The 20112-nt window shown below is 40.1% G+C and overlaps 1 protein-coding gene across 3 annotated transcripts in view; it reads left to right on the top strand.

Annotated features, from left to right (window-relative positions):
- Positions 1-20112, top strand: part of MAPRE2 (microtubule associated protein RP/EB family member 2) — a 162365-nt gene that overhangs the window by 29081 nt on the left and 113172 nt on the right. The window contains exon 1 of one of the 3 annotated variants that reach the window (XM_067699341.1): positions 15803-15826. The exons of the other annotated variants lie outside the window; for them this stretch is intronic. Coding sequence (XP_067555442.1) covers positions 15804-15826 — 23 coding nt within the window. The 5' untranslated portion in view covers position 15803. Of the gene's footprint in view, positions 1-15802; positions 15827-20112 lie in introns of those variants that run through there. 3 annotated transcript variants of the gene reach the window in all.

Genomic DNA, 20112 nt, shown 5'->3' with positions numbered 1-20112 from the left:
TTGTGGTTGCCAAGGGGGAGGGGGTTGGGGGAGGGATGGAGTGGGAGGTTGGGATTAGCAGATGTAAGCTATTATATACAGAATGGATAAACAAGGTCCTACTATATAGCATGAGAAACTATATTCAATATCCTATGATGGGGCTTCCCTGGTAGCTCAGTGGTTGAGAGTCCACCTGCCGATGCAGGGGACACGGGTTCGTGCCCCAGTCCGGGAAGATCCCACATGCCGCGGAGCGGCTGGGCCCATGAGCCATGGCTGCTGAGCCTGCGCGTCTGGAGCCTGTGCTCCAAAACAGGAGAGGCCACAACAGTGAGAGGCCCGCGTACCGCAAAAAGAAAAAAAAAAAAAAATCCTATGATGAACCATAATGCAAAAGAATATTTTTGAAAAAGGATGTGTATATATATATATATGTATAATTGAATCATGTTGATGTACAACAGAAATTAAAACAACATTGTAAATCAACTATACTTCATTAAAAAAAAAAAAAGCAGTCCCTGGACAGGCACTGAGTGCCCTTTGAAACCCACTCGTGTGCCCTAGGAGGGGGCCTATATATCTGGTGTCCAGGACAGTCCTAGTTAACTTCTGCTGTCCTGGAATATCATCTTTACCACCCCCTTTCACCCTCAAAATTCTGTCTGGATAATAAGGTGATTGTATAATTTATCTTCCAAGCTGGCATGTTTGAAGAAAAAGTAATAGAAAAAGATGGCCTGATATCTAAATTAGGTGTCTGTGTATAAACCTCCTTATATATATGGGGCTATGGGACAAATTCTTTTTCTGTAAAGAGCCACATAGTAAATAGTTTTCTGCTTTGTTGATCGTACAGTCTCTGTCACAGCTATTCAATTCATTGTAGCGTGAAAACATAATAAACATAAATGAATGGGTTTGGCTGGCTTCCAATAAAACTTTATTTACAAAAAACAGGCAGCCAGCAGCATTTGGCTGGCAGGGTGTACAGCCTTGTCTGCGATAGTAGACAGTAAGGAAATAGGAGATGGTGGAGAACCAAGAAGACGGCCATCCTCATTCTTCTCCCTTCTCTTCATATCCCTTCTGGGTTGCAGCCTCCTCATTTAACCCTCTCGGAAGCTAGTATTAATAGTTTCCTTGAGTGAGCAATTTCATCATCAGTTGTGTGGTTCCCAAGATTCCTTTGCTGGGTCTAACTGCTTTCTTCTCATCCAAATCTGTTCCTGCACCTGCACACCGTGCCTGTGCTTTGTACCTCGTGACACAGAATAGCATCCCTACTCAGGTATCACTTGAGTCCTAGTGTCAAATACTGGAGCGATAGCTATTAACAGACATTGTAATTTATGCTTTGGTCCTCACTAAATAACTGTCTATAGGAAATACAGCCACATTAAGGAAACTTTTATGTTGATTCTACCAGAATTTTTATTATAAAAATAATAAATTTAAAGGAAACTTTAGGGGAAAAAAATCGCCCATAACAATACCACCCCAAAATAACTATTTTTCTTTCTTTTTTTTTCTTTTCTTTTTTTTTCTTTTGCATATTTGCTATTTCCTTAAGTATTCCTGTTTTTCTATAGTGGATAACATAGCACATGTGAATTTTGTGTTTTATTTGATATTAATCACAAGCGTCTTTCATGAGTCATCAGAACAATCATTAGAATAGTATTATGTTGTATCAATGTGCCATAAAATATCTTCTAATTTTTCACTAAAAAATGCTATACTAAATTTTTTGTAGACTTTGTTATTGTTTTGGTTGGTTCAGTTTAGTTGTTTGTTTTTTCTTTGGTTTTGTTTATTTCCTTAGGACAAAATCCCAGAAGATTATTATCCAAGGCTATGACCATTTGTATGACTTTTAATCTAGTTTACCACATGTTTTTTTTTTTTAATTTATTTTACTTTTGGCTGCGTTGGGTCTTTGTTTCTATGTGCGGGCTTTCTCTAGTTACGGTTAGCCGGGGCTACTCTTCATTGCGGTGCGCAGGCTTCTCATTGCAACGGCTTCTCTTGTTGCAGAGCACGGGCTCTAGGCACGCGGGCTTCAGTAGTTGTGGCACACAGGCTTTTGTTGCTCCGTGGCATGTGGGATCTTTCCGGACCAGGGCTCGAACCTGTGTCCCCTGCATTGGCAGGTGGATTCCCAACCACCTGGGTATCACCGGGGAAGCCCCCACATCTTTTCTTAAAAGGTTTGGAGTACTTTACAAGTGTTTACAGTTTGAGGGTATTAGGCTCACCACTACTTTGTGAGAAGTAGCACTTAATTTATTCAATAATATTTATTGAATGTCTTCTATACGTAAAGAACTGCGCCAATTACTTCGTGTGTGTGTGTATATGTAAACATATATGTATCAATATATAAATGATGTGCTCCTTCCAGAAACATTTATTGAGTGCCTACTATGAACTGTGTATTGTAAGATTTTAATGGTGAGCAGAAGATAGCTTCTGTCTGAGTTTGACCTTACTGGGGAGCTAAGATACCTAGTAAATAACTGTAATAAAATACACAAGATGAGACACACCATAGGAGAAATATAGTTAAAATATGAAGGCGTTTGGGAGGGGTGAGGGGAGGTAGAAATGGCATCGGAGCCAAACTTTGAAGGTAAATTGGATTGGGATGCTTGGAGATGGTGAGATTTGCCCTTCATTCCATAAGCATGTCTTGATTGACAACTACATGCCAAGTCCTGTGCTACAAGCTCGGGATATAAAGGGGAACAGACAGAGCTCTCAAAGCTTACTCTCTAGTGGAGTAGACAGCCTTTAAAAATAAAATTGTAAGTGTGATCGGTGGGATGGCTTATCTAGCAGAGGATACACATGGAGGTAGGGATGAAACCAGGGTTTTCTTTGAAGAGGAGCTTTTCCCTGGCTCCTCTTTTGGCATTGTCTTCATCGTCAGTTATTGGGTCAGAATCTGTGGGAGATCTGCTTCTGGAAGTTTGAAGGTTACTCTAGTTGTACTGACCAACATTCCAATTAAAATTGGCCTACATTTACAGCTGGTTCCCCCAGTGGGCATATTAACTGAAAATGCACAGAGCCTAAGGCTGGGATCAGCAAGACCTACATCCTGGCCCTCACCAGCTGATGACTGAAGCAAAGCACTAAGAAGTACAAGGTTTCATGGGTGTTTTGTTTTCTAACAGCTGGAAGGAACCTCAGTAATAATCTAATCCAACTCACTCATCTGACAGATGCACGTTCTTTGTGAAGAGAGTTGGGTGACTAGCCTAGTGTCAGATATTTGGTGACAATGCCACGGCACCGGAACCCTGGCTTCTGACTCTCACATGCTCTTGTGCCATATTCACTGCTGTCATTTCTTCTGCCTCATCTATACCACCGAAGTAAAAAGAACTAAAAAGTGTTAGCCTAAGCATTCCTTGTGCCTGTAGAAGCGATATGTGTTTTACCTCTCTCGGACCACAGCAAAAAATAATTTTAAAGTAAGTATTTTTAATTTTAAAAGTAATGAATAGTGGTAGAAAGAGAGGGAACTTGGAACAAATTCCTGCATCAGCCATTTACCTCCCTTAGATTCTGGGCAAATAACTTGACCTCACTGAGTTTTTACATCTTGAGTTTGTTGTGAGAATAATTGGCAGTAACATTAAGTGTTGGATGCATTATGGGCACTCAGCAAATGTTTATTTTCTTTCTCCTTTACCTCCTGGAGCTACAGGTTCTTGACAGATTTCCTTTTGTTTATTAATGAGGTGACCTTGTGAGACTCAGGAGAATTAAATGATGGAGTGAGAGTACATTCATAAAAAAGTATCTGGTGCACAGCTCAATGTTCTCATTTCTGAATTTCACTGGACTACAGTTAAGTAGAGATTTAAAGGTTTTTATTTGTGGTTCTTTATCCTTTTCTTCAGTAGCTTATTTTATATGGTCTGTGAACATGTTGGTGAGACTTAGAATTCATTCATTTTCTCCATGACTTATTTCAAAATGATTTGTCAAAGAGAGAAAGATGATTAGATGAAGAAAATATGGCTAAATGTTAACTACAGAACATAGCTGGTGGGTATGGTGTACATTATGCTATTATACAATTTTTTCTACTTTTCTGGATGTTTGAAATGTCCCAAGTCAAATTATTTTTGGAGGATTACATATTAAATATGAAGCTTCTACCATGGCCCCATCACCATGCAAGGTGCCGAGGGTATGTTTTGGGCAAGAAAGTCAGGGTCTCAACACTGATGGAGCTATGACCCACCATAGCGGACACTAATAAGACAGGCAACTTCCTCTACAGGGTGCTAACGGCTATGGTAGGGGCTCCCATGGCATCCTGTGATCCTCCTAGCAGTGACAGCAAAGCCACGACTGGTGCAGGGAGGTCAGATGGGGCTTCCAAGAGGGAGTGACATCTCATCTAAGACCCAAAGAAAAAGGAGGAACTAGCAGATGTTGGGGAGAGGGGGACTGCAGGGAATGAGGGATTGTTTGGGCAGAAAGAGTAGCATCTTCAAAGACCTGGAAAGAAGATAAGAGAAGCATATGACATTTTAGCAAAATTGAAAGACATTCAGTAACGAGCTGCAGCATCAAGGGAGTAGTCAAAAGGAGGGTTGGATGGACAAGCAGATCAGGAAGGGCCCTGTGAGGCCAGTGAAGAACTTTGAGTTGTTATCCTGAAAGTGATGGTTGAGGTGTTTTAAGTAGAGAAGTAAAACTTCTATCATTTTTATCTTAGGATGGTCACTCTGGCAACTGTATGAAAGTGATCGGGAGGGGATAAGATTAGAAGTGGAGACACAAAGTGGAGGATGTTGATGAGCATCTAGATTAGCTGATGGTGGCAGCTGGGGTAGAGAGAAGTAGGTGGGTTTGAGTATAGTTTAGAAAGCAAAATAGCCAGCATGGGTAAGGGAGAGGTCAAGGTCTAATTCATTCATTCAACACGTGTATTGAGTGCTTGCTATGTGGTAAGCCTATTTCAGTGCTGAGAAGGAAAAGTCAGGTAAGGGCTATAGGGAATACAGGGTGTGTAGAGAGGGGACTAATGGAGAGGGGTCTTTGGCCAAAGCACTCATTATCCTTCGGGACCCCCTTCAGGGATGTCAAAGTAAGAAGTAGTCACCTGGCAACCGTGGAGTTCAGTGGGCTTCCCTGGGAGCTCCGCCAATGGCAGTGCTGCGGTTTGCAGAGGATGATGCCCAGGTGCCTGATATAAGTAAGTGGGAGCTCTAGTGGTATTTACTGAGATAGGAAACACAGGGTTGAGGGAACACTGAAAGTGCGATGGCAAGAATCAGAAACTCGGTATTAAATATGTTGAGTTGAGGGTGCCCATGACATCCAAGAGTACGTATATAGAGATTTGGGATCTGAATCCCAAAAGAGGGAAAAATGAACCACAAGTATAGTTTTTGGAGTCACTAGCATGTAAGCAGTAAGCTGTGAATCTCGGTAAAACTGTCCAAGGAGAACAGAACCTTGAAGATCACCAATATTTAAGGGGTAGGTTATAGCAGCATTATTCACAATAGCCAAAGGCAACCAAGATGTCCATCGACAGATGAATGGATAAACCAAATATGGTTTATACATACAGTGGAATATTATTCAGCCTTAAAAAAGGAAAGTAATTCTGCTACATGCTACAACATGGATGAACCTTGAGGACGTTATGTTAGGTGAAACGTCACAAAAAAACAAGTACTGTATGATTCCACTTATATGAGGTACCTAGAGTAGCCACTTCACTGAACTCTACACTTAAGTGGTTAAAATGGTAAGTTCTATGTTATATGTATTTTACTACAGTGAGAGAGAGAGACTGATAATGCTTAGCTAGAAACATGGGGAAAAGACCAGTTGTATATGCTCTCATGGAAGCCAAGGGAAAATAGCATTTCAAGACTGAGCAAAAGCCAAGGATTGATAAACCCAAATGTTCCACAGAGGTTAAGTAAGATAATGACTAAAAGTGCCTATTCGTTTAGCAAGCAAAAGGTTGTTAGTGATCTTGGTGATGACGATTTCAATCTCGTGGCCAATGTGGAACCCAGCATGGAAGCTGAGGAGTGAGGCGGAAATGGAGGCGTGGAGAGGGCAGCTTTAAATAAGCCCGAAACAGAATAAGATGACTACCGTGCAGGTAAATGTGTAGGTTTGGGGGCAGGAAACTTAAATTCTTGTCTAATGGCTTCAATTACCCTCTGAAGTCAAGGACAAGGCTATCTGCTGAGGGAGGGAAGGTGGAAAGGTCAGAGATCTGAAGAAACTGAAAAAGTATTGAAATTGCTGGTTTGTGAATAATGACAGAGTGCTGAGTAGGGAAGCAGAAGGATGACCTGGAAGCATTGACACCCACTCAGGTGTGGAGGGCATGAATTTATAGTTGTGCTGATCTTCTAGGCAGGGTGCCTCTTCCCCCTGCCCCCCAGCAGGGTTCAACAGTTCAAACAAGGCATATGTAGTGAGTAGATGAAAACTTTATAAGGGTTCCTTTTTGGGGAAACATGAAATTGATGTCAAGGACAATATGTTTACTTTCAAGTGGGCAAATGCTTTATTCTTTCTTTTTAAAATGTTGCACGAGCCAAATGACTGGGTTAAGAGCTCTTGATTGTTTGGTTTATGAGTTCGATATTTGTACAGGGATTGTAACTAACACACGAGGGCCCCCTGCTGACAGAATAGATTGTTGGGGGCCACCCGTAATTAACAATCGATTGGTTCAGAATGAAACTTTGAACGGCTTATTGAGTAGTTTGGTGTCACATCTCCCATTCACAAACCTGTATTGCCTGTCATTGGTGGCGCCACAGGCAACCATTGCATTGTGTGAAGAAATAAAACTGCCGAACTGCTCGGCAAACCGTTCATAGATTGTATATCCCTAGAGGAGATTTCTGCCTTATGCATAGAGCACCAGGATCGGGTTAAGAAATACTCATTTTTGCTAGCAAAAGTGTCACTTAAATTACTCTGAGGTTGACATATCTTATCACAATTTTCTTTACAAGTGGGCTGTGGTATGTGGAAAGAATGCTATTGATGTCTCCTAGGCTGGTGCCTGGAATGCTTGTATATATTGAGGCCCCCTAATCAGGAAATATGTTTCTTCTACCTGGCTTCACTCTCTAAGTTTATTTTTCTGGCCTGAAAGTCATTAAAAAATCGAAGAATTAATGAACAAAGATGATGAGTACGAAGCCTATGACATTTCTTATTCCCACTGATACCCCACAGCTTCAGAGCAGAGTTCTAAATGTTCTGCAGTGATAAAAATGTTCTATCTATACCAACTATTTGGGGAGCCCCTAGGCATATGTGCCCATCGAATATTTGAGATGTGGCTATGTGATTAAGGAAGATTTTATATTTTATTTTATTTTAATTCAATGTAAATAGCCACATGTGGCCAGTGGTACTGTATTGGACCGTCCATCTCTAGAAGCCAGATTAGACAGTACAGAAAATTTAAATGCAGCATACAAGCAGAGCTAACCCAGGAAACTCACTCTGGTCTTTGATGGCCAAACAATTCTGGCCTGGCCTCATCCTGCCATCAAGTTGGTTATAGCCTAGGGACGCTGGCCCATGGGAGGGTAAGCATGGGGGAGGGGGCAAGATCTGAAAACAACCTACTGCTAGGGGAGAGTCACCTTCATTTCTACCTGAATTTTGTCTCTGATACCTGAACACTGGAGTCCTGTGTACAAAGAAAAGTGTGGGAGAGAGAACAAACTTAATGCCTACTGTGTACAAACACCCGGCTAGCAACTTCACACATTAATGTCTCGGTTATCATATATGTCCGCTGTGAACCTTGTTTCTGCTTTTTTAGAAATGAGAAAATTGAGTTTTCATAGAGATGACTGGCTTGTTCAAGGCACATAGTAAGTGGTAGAGACAGATGCGAATGCAAGCAGGTGTGAATCCAAAGTTATTTCCACAAGCAGTACTCACAGACTTTAATTCCGTGTGTGTGTGTGTGTGTGTGTGTTTAATCCAATTATCTCAGAAGTTGTACCTGTGTGCCACCTCTCCTCCCTGCCCTCCCTACCCCCTACCACTTCAGTTATGTTGATTGTAGCTTACGCCCCCCATAGAAATACAACTATTAGTGTCATAGATGTACAGTCATTCGGACTGACTCGAGAAATAAAGACAGATCCCAACAGCTTAGTTACCATCACAGCAAAGTCTCAGGCTTCCTGGTACTTCTATATATTTATGATATATCTTACGAGAGGTAGGTTAGATTATCTACAGTCATCTAATCAAACATCTCCCAGAGTTCAAATGCTGCCTGCCTTCTCACATGTCTCTTACGTGTATATTTTCTTCTACTTCTATGGCATTTCCAAAATGTCCACTATTGAAAATAATGGTGGAAATCATGAAAAGCAAACACCTATGATCCTACCCTAACAAATGCCCCCCTTCATATAATTTGACATAGTTATAAGCATACCTTGTGCATACTTTAGGACACTGCTTTTTATTTCACTTTGTCATGAGCAGTTTCCATGCTGCCACACATACTCATGATCACAGTGTTAATATCTATACAATAGTATTTAGAGTCGACTTACCATTATTATTCCAACCTTCCATTGTCTGATGTGTAGAGTCTGTTGAAAAACTAACTTCGGCAGGTTTTAAACCTATAGATCATAATTGGTTGGTTAATACCCCTGGCTGGAAGTCTCCTATCTGTGTGTTTCCACATCCCCTGTGAAGAGTTATTATACTGTGGAATTCCTAATTGGATATTACCTTGGATTTTAAACAAATTTTTCACATATGTAATTTTTAACTTCTAAAACGTGATATTCTCAAGAGCAACAGATGATGCATTCTATTTTAATTACCACCCCCTCTCCCAGACATTAGTTACGTAATATATGCTTCTTGAATTCTGTATAGTCTATAAAACTGGCTTGGAATCAGGTTGCCCAGTGACTTGCGGATAACAGATTTTCAGCATCCCTTACCTCAAATATCATTCTGCCTAAAATGCATGCACTGACGTGTTTGCCTCTGTTCTAAAGTTAGTCATGTTTGAGTCTTCAAGAAATCCTTTCAAATGAATCACAGGTGATCAAGTTGATATCAAACTATATTAGGGAACATGAACAGTCAAGGCTAGAATAAGCCTCAGAGTGCCTCCCTAGAGGACTAAATTCTAGGCCATGAGGATTTTTTATTTTCCAGTACTTCATACTTCTGCTTTGGAATACGGTGTTAAACCTTTACTGGACCATGACGTTTCAAACTGCTGAGGTGGTGTTCTGTTATTTTTCAAGGCAATGACTAGGCTATATAATACCTGCCTGGTAGAGTTTCTCTCATGGGATTCTTGTGTCTCTAACTTTACTTTTGCTCTTGGGGAGAGATATGTTTCAGATTTGTGTGAGGTAATGCCACTCACACAGCATTACTTTGGCTTATAAGCTGGATTGAACCATTAGCATCTTTTTCCCGTGCCTGGCTTAGAAACTTTGCTTGGTCTGTCAAAAAATATGAACTGATGGGCTTCACTGGTGGAACAGTGGTTGAGAGTCCGCCTGCCGATGCAGGGGACCCGGGTTCGTACCCCGGTCCGGGAAGATCCCACATGCCGTGGAGGGGCTGGGCCCATGAGCCATGGCCGCTGAGCCTGCGCGTCCGGATCCTGTGCTCCGCAATGGGAGAGACCACAACAGTGAGTGGCCCGCATACGGCAAAAAAAAAAAAAAAAAAAAAATGAACTGAGTGCTTGGAACATTGTGTAATTACACCGTAGCAATGCTATACAGTTGTCTTGAAAGAAGAATATCCAACTACTCTTACCACCTGATCAAGAAAACAATGTATAATAAAAATTGCCTAACTCAGGCGCACTATTTTTTAAGCTGCATCTCATCAAAACATTGATATTTTTATTGTATAGTAAGATATCAAAACATGAAACATTTGCTTTTAAAAGTTAATCCCACTTAGGTAAAATTATTTCGGACTTTAGGGTCCAAAAAATATCAATAGTAGATAAAATTTTGGTTGAAAAAACTGACATTGCTGGCTCAAAGAACAATCATTTGTACAGAACTCAAATGTTTTTAAGTAATACAGAATGTTGGCCATCTTAGGATGCTCATAAAGACTTCAGAAGAGGCAGACTTTGAGCTGAGCCTACCTTTGTAAAATATGATTACATTAAAATAAAAAAAAAGGAAAAAGGACACTGCAGGCAACAGTCAGAAGATACAGGGAACAGAGCATAACCCTTCTCAATGGGGTAAGGGGATGACTGATTCTTTAATGTGATAAATGGAGGGTTAAGAAGAAAGACAAGCTGGGCTCTAACCGCACCAATTCCCAAATACCAGACTGTTATTTAAACTTTACATTTTAGATAGTAGGAAATATTGAACATGATGCAATACTCTATGGAAAAATTAGTTTTAAGATGGTAGTCTACACGGTTGTTTCCCTTCTCTCCAGATCTTCATTTGAAATAACATTTAAAAAGAATAAAAGCATGGCAATTCTGGAAACATGAATGAGGACCAGAAATTGACAAACTTCTAGAAGATAGAAAGAGATAGGACTATATTGCTAGGTAATTTTTTTAATCAAAAGAAAAATGAAAAAAGAAGAGATGAAATCATTCACAGAATTATTATAATCCAGATAAAGTAATTCTGAGGATAGAAGAAAACAACAAAAAAATCTAATTACTATCCTTAGACAGTATGAAAAGTATTGCATCTATTAAACTTCACTACCCCCTTTTCAAAAGAAGAGTAGCTATGGATAAGAAGCAGTTAGAAAACATGAGTTCCTGCAAAGTAAAAATCAAGAGAAAGACTTCCTGAATGTAGCTAAAGAGTATTCCGGAGTATAGAGCAAAAGATGAGAAGATGGAAAATGTAAGAAAAGTATTAGTGATATGGAAAGGTGATCTTGAAGTTCAAGGTTAAGAAGAGTCCTTAAAGGAAATGTAGACATGGACACATATACGCTAACAAAGGTAAGGTAGATAGCTAGTGGGAAGCAGCCGCATAGCACAGGGATATCGGCTCGGTGCTTTTTGACCGCCTGGAGGGGTGGGATAGGGAGGGAGGAAGACGCAAGAGGGAAGAGATATGGGAACATATGTATATGTATAACTGATTCACTTTGTTATAAAGCAGAAACTAACACACCATTGTAAAGCAATTATACTCCAATAAAGATGTTAAGAAAAAAAAAAGGAAAAGTAGAGACATTGGAGAGAAAGAAATAAAGACATAAGGATTCAGATTAAGAGAGGCTACTGACCATTGAGTAAAATAAATATAAAAATCCCAAACCCGTGTTGGTGAAAGTTCAGGATAAAAGAGATTTAGAGCTTCTGGGGTGAAAAGTCAGACAATGAGAGCATTACCCACAGAAGAGTGATCACCTGAATGGCATAAACTTTGATACATAATACTGGAGACTGGGAGACAGTGGAACCATGTGTTCAAAGTTCAGAGGGGATTGGTTTTGAAACCATGGTTCTGTACTCAGCCCAACTAAGAATAAAGTGTGAGAACAAATAGACATTTTCAGACATGAAAAGCCTTGAATACTTCTCTTAGCCTCTCAAAAAACTACTTGAAGATGTAGTCCAGGAAAATACAAGAGAATAAAATAAAGGATAAATTAACATCCAAAAAATTATGGAACTAATGGAAGAGTCCAATTATAAGAAATATCAGGATGCCATCAGTAATATCAAATCAGTTGATCCAAATTAGATAGTGGGTTCCATGATGAATGTCTTACAGAAAAAAAAGTCATTCTATTATATATATCTAGATTTAGAATCTGAGTATTTTTTATCATGAGATGATGGTATATATTTCTTCTGTCCAAAAAAAAAATTGTTAAAATTTCTAGGAAAGGGGCTTCCCTGGTGGCGCAGTGGTTGAGAGTCCGCCTGCCGATGCAGGGGACGCAGGTTCGTTCCCTGGTCCAGGAAGATCCCACATGCCGCGGAGCGGCTGGGCCCGTGAGCCATGGCCTCTGAGCCTGCGCGTCCGGATCCTGTGCTCCGCAATGGGAGAGACCACAACAGTGAGAGGCCCGTGTACCGCAAAAAAAAAAAAAAAAAAAAAGTCTAGGAAAAATAAACTATACAGTATAGAAATATAGAGAGATAACACATCTATGTATTTGACATACCTGTTAAAATTCAAGTTCAGTCTTAAAATGAGATATATTTTGGAACAATTAATGGCCTGTGAAAAAAGATAATTCATTTGACCCTGATGTTTTTGTTATCTTATTATTTTGACTGCAAGATTCAAGATTTAATGACATATTTATTTCTCTGCGGAAGGTAATACCACTTGAGTTTGGAGAGAATAAGAAATTACATAATCATAAATGCCATTTACTAGATTTCAAGTTTAGAAGCAACCTATAGTCAAAACAAGGAAGACTTGACTACAGTCATAGAACATAATGTAAATATAAACGATAAAGGAGACATAATGGTAAAACCATGCAAATTAAAAGTGAGGGCTTCCCTGGTGGTGCAGTGGTTGAGAGTCCGCCTGCCGATGCAGGGGACACGGGTTCGTGCGCTGGTCCGGGAAGATCCCACATGCCGCGGAGCAGCTGGGCCCGTGAGCCATGGCCACTGAGCCTGCGTGTCCGGAGCCTGTGCTCCGCAACGGGAGAGGCAACAGCAGTGAGAGGCCCGTGTACCGCAAATAAATAAATAAATAAATAAATAAATAAATAAATAAATAAATAAATAAATAAATAAAAATAAAAGTGGAAAGTTGAGAAGAAACATATAAAATGAAGAGTTAATAAGTAATATTCCTTGGAATGAGTCAAGAAATTTTAAGGATATTGCTTGAAGTTGTAAAGGTAACCACTGGAACAACTTTAAATATTAACAGTAATTGAGAGGAGAAAGTTAATAGAAGTATGTCGAATTTCTTTTATAGTAGAAAATAGATACTATGTTGATAAATCAAGAATAAAAACGGCCGAATTTTTAGAGATACAGTTGTAACCTCACAAGAGCTAAACATAGTTTAAAAAAACATTAACTACACATTTAATATTATACATTCTGTAGTCCTCTGATGCTTAACGTGTGCATATTACTTTTATAAACTACAAATAACTATTCATATATATAGAATGGATTGGAAGGAACGAGTTTAGCCAGGAAGACTCCCAGAAGCTATCACATTTCTCTGCCTCTCAGGGGACACAGATTTGATGGAAACAAAAAAAACAAAAAACAAAAGAAAAATCCAAAACAAACAAACAAAAAATGTTGAGGCAATTTGAGAAGAATTGATAGCATTTGGTGGTTGTGCAGATATTTGAATAGGACAGATTTTTTAAAAAAGGGTGAAGCAAAGATATATGATATTTTCACACTTCGTGAATATCTTTACAAGGTAATCTACACTGAAGCTACTGACAAAATGATACCCAGGATAATATACTTATTTTTAAACTTATCATTACCTTGCTGTTTCTTACCCAGTGGTATGTCTCCAGGCTAGTTGAAAGGTGAAAATGTAGCATTTTATTAGGTGATATTTATAATATGGTCGAATATTTATCATAATAAGAATATGATAACCCAAATATTTTTTATTTAATCATAAATGCCAAATATATTACACTAAAGAACCACTATAGGCTACAGTAAAGAATAAGTTAATAACATCATTTTTTGGTCAAAACTTTCATATACACAACCAAGAATTGATGCTTCAGGCTAACTGTGTGTACTGTTAGATCAGATCTCTTTCAATGATTTGATCTGTGGCAGAGGGAAAGTGCTCACATTTTATTACATTAGAAGTTCTCAAAGTCCCAGGGCTCAGAATATTTGTTGAGTTTTCAATAAGCTTCTAATCTTCCTCTGCTACCATGAGCTGGAATTTTAGCAGCTTCCTGGGCTTGATCCTATTCACTAAAGGTTTTTACGTAAATTACGAACTCTTCACGTCCCTCTTCCTTCATTCACACCCTGACCTCATCCCTCACTCGTGGAATATCCTTTGTTGAAAGCTTTTGGCTATAAATACCACTTTTTTTAGACTGCAGTAGAACAAAGCATTTTATACAAACAAACATGTTTTCTGATAACTACATAACTTGCTTTTCTTCAGCAAATGAAAATAAGAATCTCGAGATTAATAAAATTTACTAAGATCTGTGAAACAGGATCCAAAAGTTCACTTAACCTCCATTTCCCATTTTGGAAAGAATTATAATCGTGTGTAAAATTATGCAGAAAATTTGGCTCTTACATTTGCCTGACATTCGAAAGGAATCAAGAAAATGTCTTTTCAGTAAATTTAGTATCTTTATACCACAGACAATATTATGGACAGCAGCATCTCTCATCACTATAAGGCACTGTCTTTTGCCAGGTAAAGTCAGTGTGAAGAGACTCTGAGAGTTTGGACAGATTCTTTTTGTTTGGGGTTGTGGTTGGGTTTTTTCCCTCCATGTTGTCAATGGCTAGAGTGATGAATTTAAAGGGTGGAAGTAAATGATTCTTTGGCTTGGAGGAGGGGAAACGGAGAAGATAAAATAAAAGTAATCCAGGTTAACTATACATTTTAGAACCACATAATTAGGAAACATTGGAGGTTCTTCTTAAATCTTCCTAGTGAAATCGAGCATCTTGCTTTAACACTAGCAAAGCCATATTTCTTCTCTTGATCTGAATGTGTCCTTTATATAGTATTTGTACAAAGCATGACATAAGCATGGATTTGCAGCTGTTTCGTAACCGCTGTGAAGTTTATTGGCTCAGCTCCACAGCACTGTGTCCAGACTTCAGGAACTCTCCTCAAATATTGCAAATGTGGGAGGAGGCCGTTTGGGGAATGATTTCCTTCACCCTGAGTTGAGTGTTTTGCGTGCAGAATATGAGGCTGCTGTTTAACGGGTTGTGTCCAAATGTAAGTGACCGGCCGAAGAGCCTTTTCTTTGGACCTGTCATCCAGCCTCTGAGGAACTTTGAATGTTCTAACCAGCAGTAGGAAATAGCAACCCTACAATTCTTTATTTCTTCTAAGCAATAATCGCCTTATGAATTTTTCAGCTGATATTTTAATTTGCTGAACGCAGAGTGATTTGGACTTCAGTGATGTAATCTGATTAGTCAGAACAATTGTAAGGATGAGATGGCAGTAGCTGAATGTTCCTGGCTCTCTCTCCTCGTCCTGGATGGACAGGGACGCTGCGAGGACAACTCAGATACTGTTACATTTACATCATAATTCACCTGACCAAGTTTATCTCGTCTTCCGAGCTCTATGATGAAGCAAGCTGAGTTATTTTAAAGTGGTAGCTTAGAGGTCTCGCAGTCCCACTGAACCTAGTCCAATACAATAATCACATGGAAGAATCTATTTCTACAGGAACATTTGTAAAGGACTCGCAATCGGAACGGTTACGTGCTTCTCTCCGCTAATTACGTGTAGAGGAAGTCTTTTCTTCTGCTGATACCAGGAGGCAGAACTAGCATTCCTGGTTAAGAGTTAACCAGGTTAAATTCCTCTCTTACCATATGTGGTGGAGGTTACGTTTCTAAGGGTAGTTAGATTGTGTAGGGCCTAAGCGCCAAAAGTAAAACGTGGAATTTTCATCCTGAAAGTGATAGGGAGCCATTGAAGACTTTTGGAAAAGAAGGGAGAAAAGGTAGATGTTGTGTCGATACGTCAGAAGCACGGAGAGGAGCATCAGGAAGCAAGGAAACCCCTCCGGAGTCTCTCAAGCCAGGCATAACGTCCACAGTAGGGGTGTCAGAAGTGGGAGACGCCTAAATGCCACATTGTGAAATGAACAGGTAAGTGACCGAATCAGAGAGATGGGGAGGAAGGGTGGGCAAAAAGCTGAGGATTCAAAACTGATTGCTGGATTTGAGTCTGTTCAAGCAGGAGATGCGGAAAGAGAGGGAGCCAAGTAGGGGAGAATCTTCCTCGTTAAATGCACTGTGAATTGTCCAAACCAATGGCGCCAACCTAATTTCTGCTTCTGCCTCTGGTCTGCTTCTTCAGTAAGTGAGAGAAGGCGGCGATGACTGTAGACATCACACCACATTTTTACGAGGTACTTCTGGAAACCTGAGTGGAGATTTGATTTTTTGAGTTGCTCTCATGACAGCTGTCCATCAGGAAAACTGGCTCGTCAGTACACAGGCCTATTCTTTGCTGCTGACGTTTCTGTCACTACTGCACGGGGTCAGGTGTGTTCTCCCTCCCTCCCCAGAAATATTGGGCAGCTTTGAAGAAAAATCGGTGTCACCCGAAACCCTTCACCAACATCTGTCCCCTCCTTTCCTTGTGCTGTGGTGAGTCAGGAGCTTCTGTGTGGCTTTCCCATCCCTCAGGGCTCCAGCTATGAAAAAGGACAGGTTCCCTCTATTTGTAAATTCCCAAGCCAGCTTGGGGTGTGGCTGGACATAGGGCAGGATTCCTCTCAGGGATACTCACCAACCTCTACCTCAATTGTCTCCAACTAGTCATGGAGTCCTATGACTGATGGCATGAACTTTAGGTTCTGAGTCATTCAAGGGTCTTAAGCCTTTCATCATTGTAAATCAGACTTCTGAGGCTCACTAATGTCTTCAGCTTATCCTATTTGCCGTGGGATTAAAAGTCTATTTTGAAAATGAGCGCTTCAGCCCTGATTCTTTTCTTCCCTGGAATTCCTGCTGTAACAACCCCATGCTGAAGAAATAGGGAGAAAAAGGTGAAGCAGGGTGTGTGTGGCAGAATGCATTTCCCAAAGCTGGCTGCCACAGTACATCCACATGTTTCCCTTACAGTGTAATGTTGATATTCCTCCCACTGAGCATATCAATGAAGTCAATATCCCTTCCTCTTGAATCTTTTTTTTTTTTTTTTTTTTTGTGGTACGCGGGCCTCTCACTGTTGTGGCCTCTCCCGTTGCTGAGCACAGGCTCCGGACGCGCAGGCTTAGCGACCATGGCTCACGGGCCTAGCTGCTCCGCAGCATGTGGGATCTTCCCGGACCGGGGCATGAACCCGTGTCCCCTGCATCGGCAGGCAGACTCTCAACCACTGCGCCACCAGGGAAGCCTCCTCTTGAATCTTTATGGACTTCAGTGGTTGCCTTGACCAGCAAAGTATGACAGAGGTTATGGTCTGTGACTTCTAAGACTAGATTTAAAACTGCCATGCACTTCTGCCCTCTCTTTAGGGATCAGAGTGCTGGGAACCCAGCCACCATGCTGTGAGGGAGCCCAGTCCACAAGGAGCGGTCTGTGTAGGTGTTCTGCCAGAGCCCCAGCTGAGGTCCCAACCAAAAGGCAACATCAACCACCAGTTGTGAGACTGAGGAAGCATTAAGATGACTTCAGTAGTCAGCCACCTTCTAATTACAATTGTGTGAGAGATAAGTGACAACCACCTAGCTGAGCCCAGTCAGCCTCCAGAATAACAAGAGATAACAAAATGATTGCTGTTACAAATTGGAAAAGAAGAACTAGAACTGTCACTGTTTGCAGATGACATGATACTATACGTAGAGAATCCTAAAGATGCCACCAGAAAACTACTACAGCTAATCAATGAATTTGGTAAAGTTGCAGGATACAAAATTAATGCACAGAAATCTCTTGCATTCCTATACACTAATAACAAAAGATCAGAAAGAGAAATTAGGGAAACAATTCCATTCACCATTGCAACAAAAAGAATAAAATACCTAGGAATAAACCTACCTAAGGAGGTAAAAGACCTATACTCAGAAAACTATAAGATACTGATGAAAGAAATCAAAGATGACACAAACAGATGGAGAGATATACCATGTTCTTGGATTGGAAGAATCAATATTGTGAAAGTGACTATACTACCCAAAGCAATCTACAGATTCAATGCATTCCCTATCAAATTACCAGTGGTATTTTTTACAGAACTAGAACAAAAAATCTTAAAATTTGTATGGAGACACAAAAAGCCCCTGAATAGCCAAAGCAGTCTTGAGGGAAAAAAACTGAGCTGGAGGAATCAGACTCCCTGACTTCAGACTATACTACAAAGCTACTTTAATCAAGACAATATGGTACTGGCATAAAAACAGAAATATAGATCAATGGAACAGGATAGAAAGCCCAGGGATAAACCCATGCACCTATGGTCAACTAATCTATGACAAAGGAGGGAAGGATATACAATGGAGAAAAGACAGTCTCTTCAATAAGTGGTGCTGGGAAAACTGGACAGCTACATGTGAAAGAATGAAATTAGAACACTCCCTAACACCATACACAAAAATAAACTCAAAATAGATTCGAGACCTAAATGTAAGGCCAGACACTATAAAACTCTTCAAGGAAAACATAGGAAGAACACTCTGACATAAATCACAGCAAGACCTTTTTTGATCCACCTCCTAGAGTAATGGAAATAAAAACAAAAATAAACAAATGGGACCTAATGAAACTTCAAAGCTTTTGTACAGCAAAGGAAACCATAAACAAGACGAAAAGACAACCCTCAGAATGGGAGAAAATATTTGCAAGTGAATCAATGGACAAAGTATTACTCTCAAAAATATATAAACAGTTCAAGCAGCTCAATATTAAAAGAACAAACAACCCAATCAAAAAATGGGCAGGAGGGCTTCCCTGGTGGCACGGTGGTTGGGAGTCCGCCTGCCAATGCAGGGGACACAGGTTCGTGCCCCTGTCTGTGAGGATCCCACGTGCCGCGGAGTGGCTGGGCCCGTGGGCCATGCCCGCTGAGCCTGTGCATCCGGAGCCTGTGTTCCACGGCGGGAGAGGCCACAACTGTGAGAGGCCCGCATATCGCAAAAAAAAAAAAAAAAAAAAAATTGGGCAGGAGACCTAAATACACATTTCTCCAAAGACATACAGATGACCAAGAAGCACGTGAAAAGCTGCTCGACATCACTAATTATTAGAGAAATGAAAATCAAAACTACAATGAGGTATCACCTCACACCAGTTAGAATGATCATCATCAGAAAATCTACAAACAACAAATACTGGAGAGGGTGTGGAGAAAAGGGAACCCTCTTGCACTGTTGGTGGGAATGTAAATTGATACAGTCACTATGGAGAACAGTATGGAGGTTCCTTAAAAAACTAATAGAATTACCATATGACCCAGCAATCCCACTACTGGGCATATACCGTGAGAAAACCATAATTCAAAAAGACACACACACCCCAATGTTCATTGCAGCACTATTTACAGTAGCCAGGTCATGGAAGCAATCTAAATGCTCATCGACAGAAGAATGGATAAAGAAGATGTGGTACATATATACAATGGAATATTACTCAGCCATGAAAACAAACAAAATTGGGTCATTTGTAGAGACGTGGATGGATCTAGAAACTGTCATACAGAGTGAAGTAAGTCAGAAAGAGAAAAACAAATATCGTATATTAACACATATATGTGGAACCTAGAAAACCGGTACAGATGAACTGGTTCACAGGGCAGAAATAGAGACACAGATGTAGAGAACAAATGTATGGACACCAACGGGGGAAAGTGGCTGGGAGGTTGGTGGTCGTGGGATGAATTGGGAGATTGGGATTGACATATATAAAGTACTATGTATAAAATAGATACCTAATAAGAACCTGCTGTATAAAAAGTAAATAAAATAAAATTCAAAAAAAAATTATGGCCCCAGTGCACAAAGTGGGAACCTACCTCAAAATATATCTCAAAATATATCTTGAGATATCTCAAAATATCTCAAAATATTACTCAAAATATTACTCAAAATACTACTTTGTAATATTATATCTCAAAATATTACTTTGTAAATCTTAGTACCCCCATTACGGATGAAGAAACTGAGGCTGGGAGAAGTAATTGTCGAAGGTTACTCAACTTGTTAAGAACCAGCGTCTGGTTTCAAATCCAAGTCTGTATGAATCCAAACCATGACCTCTTTTCACTTCTCTTCTGTGAAAAATATAGTAAATGTACAATTTGTAGTACACTTTATGTTCTAATTGAGATATCGTTGACATAACATACTAGTTTCAGGTGTACAGCACAGCAATTCAATATTTGTATACATTGTGGCATGATCACCACAGTAAGTCTAGTTAACATCCGTCAC

Source organism: Pseudorca crassidens, chromosome 12, assembly GCF_039906515.1.
Source record: "Pseudorca crassidens isolate mPseCra1 chromosome 12, mPseCra1.hap1, whole genome shotgun sequence".
Taxonomy (NCBI): Eukaryota; Metazoa; Chordata; class Mammalia; order Artiodactyla; family Delphinidae; genus Pseudorca; species Pseudorca crassidens.
Note: the sequence above shows the minus strand (reverse complement) of the source record. Positions and strands in the feature narration are given on the sequence as shown.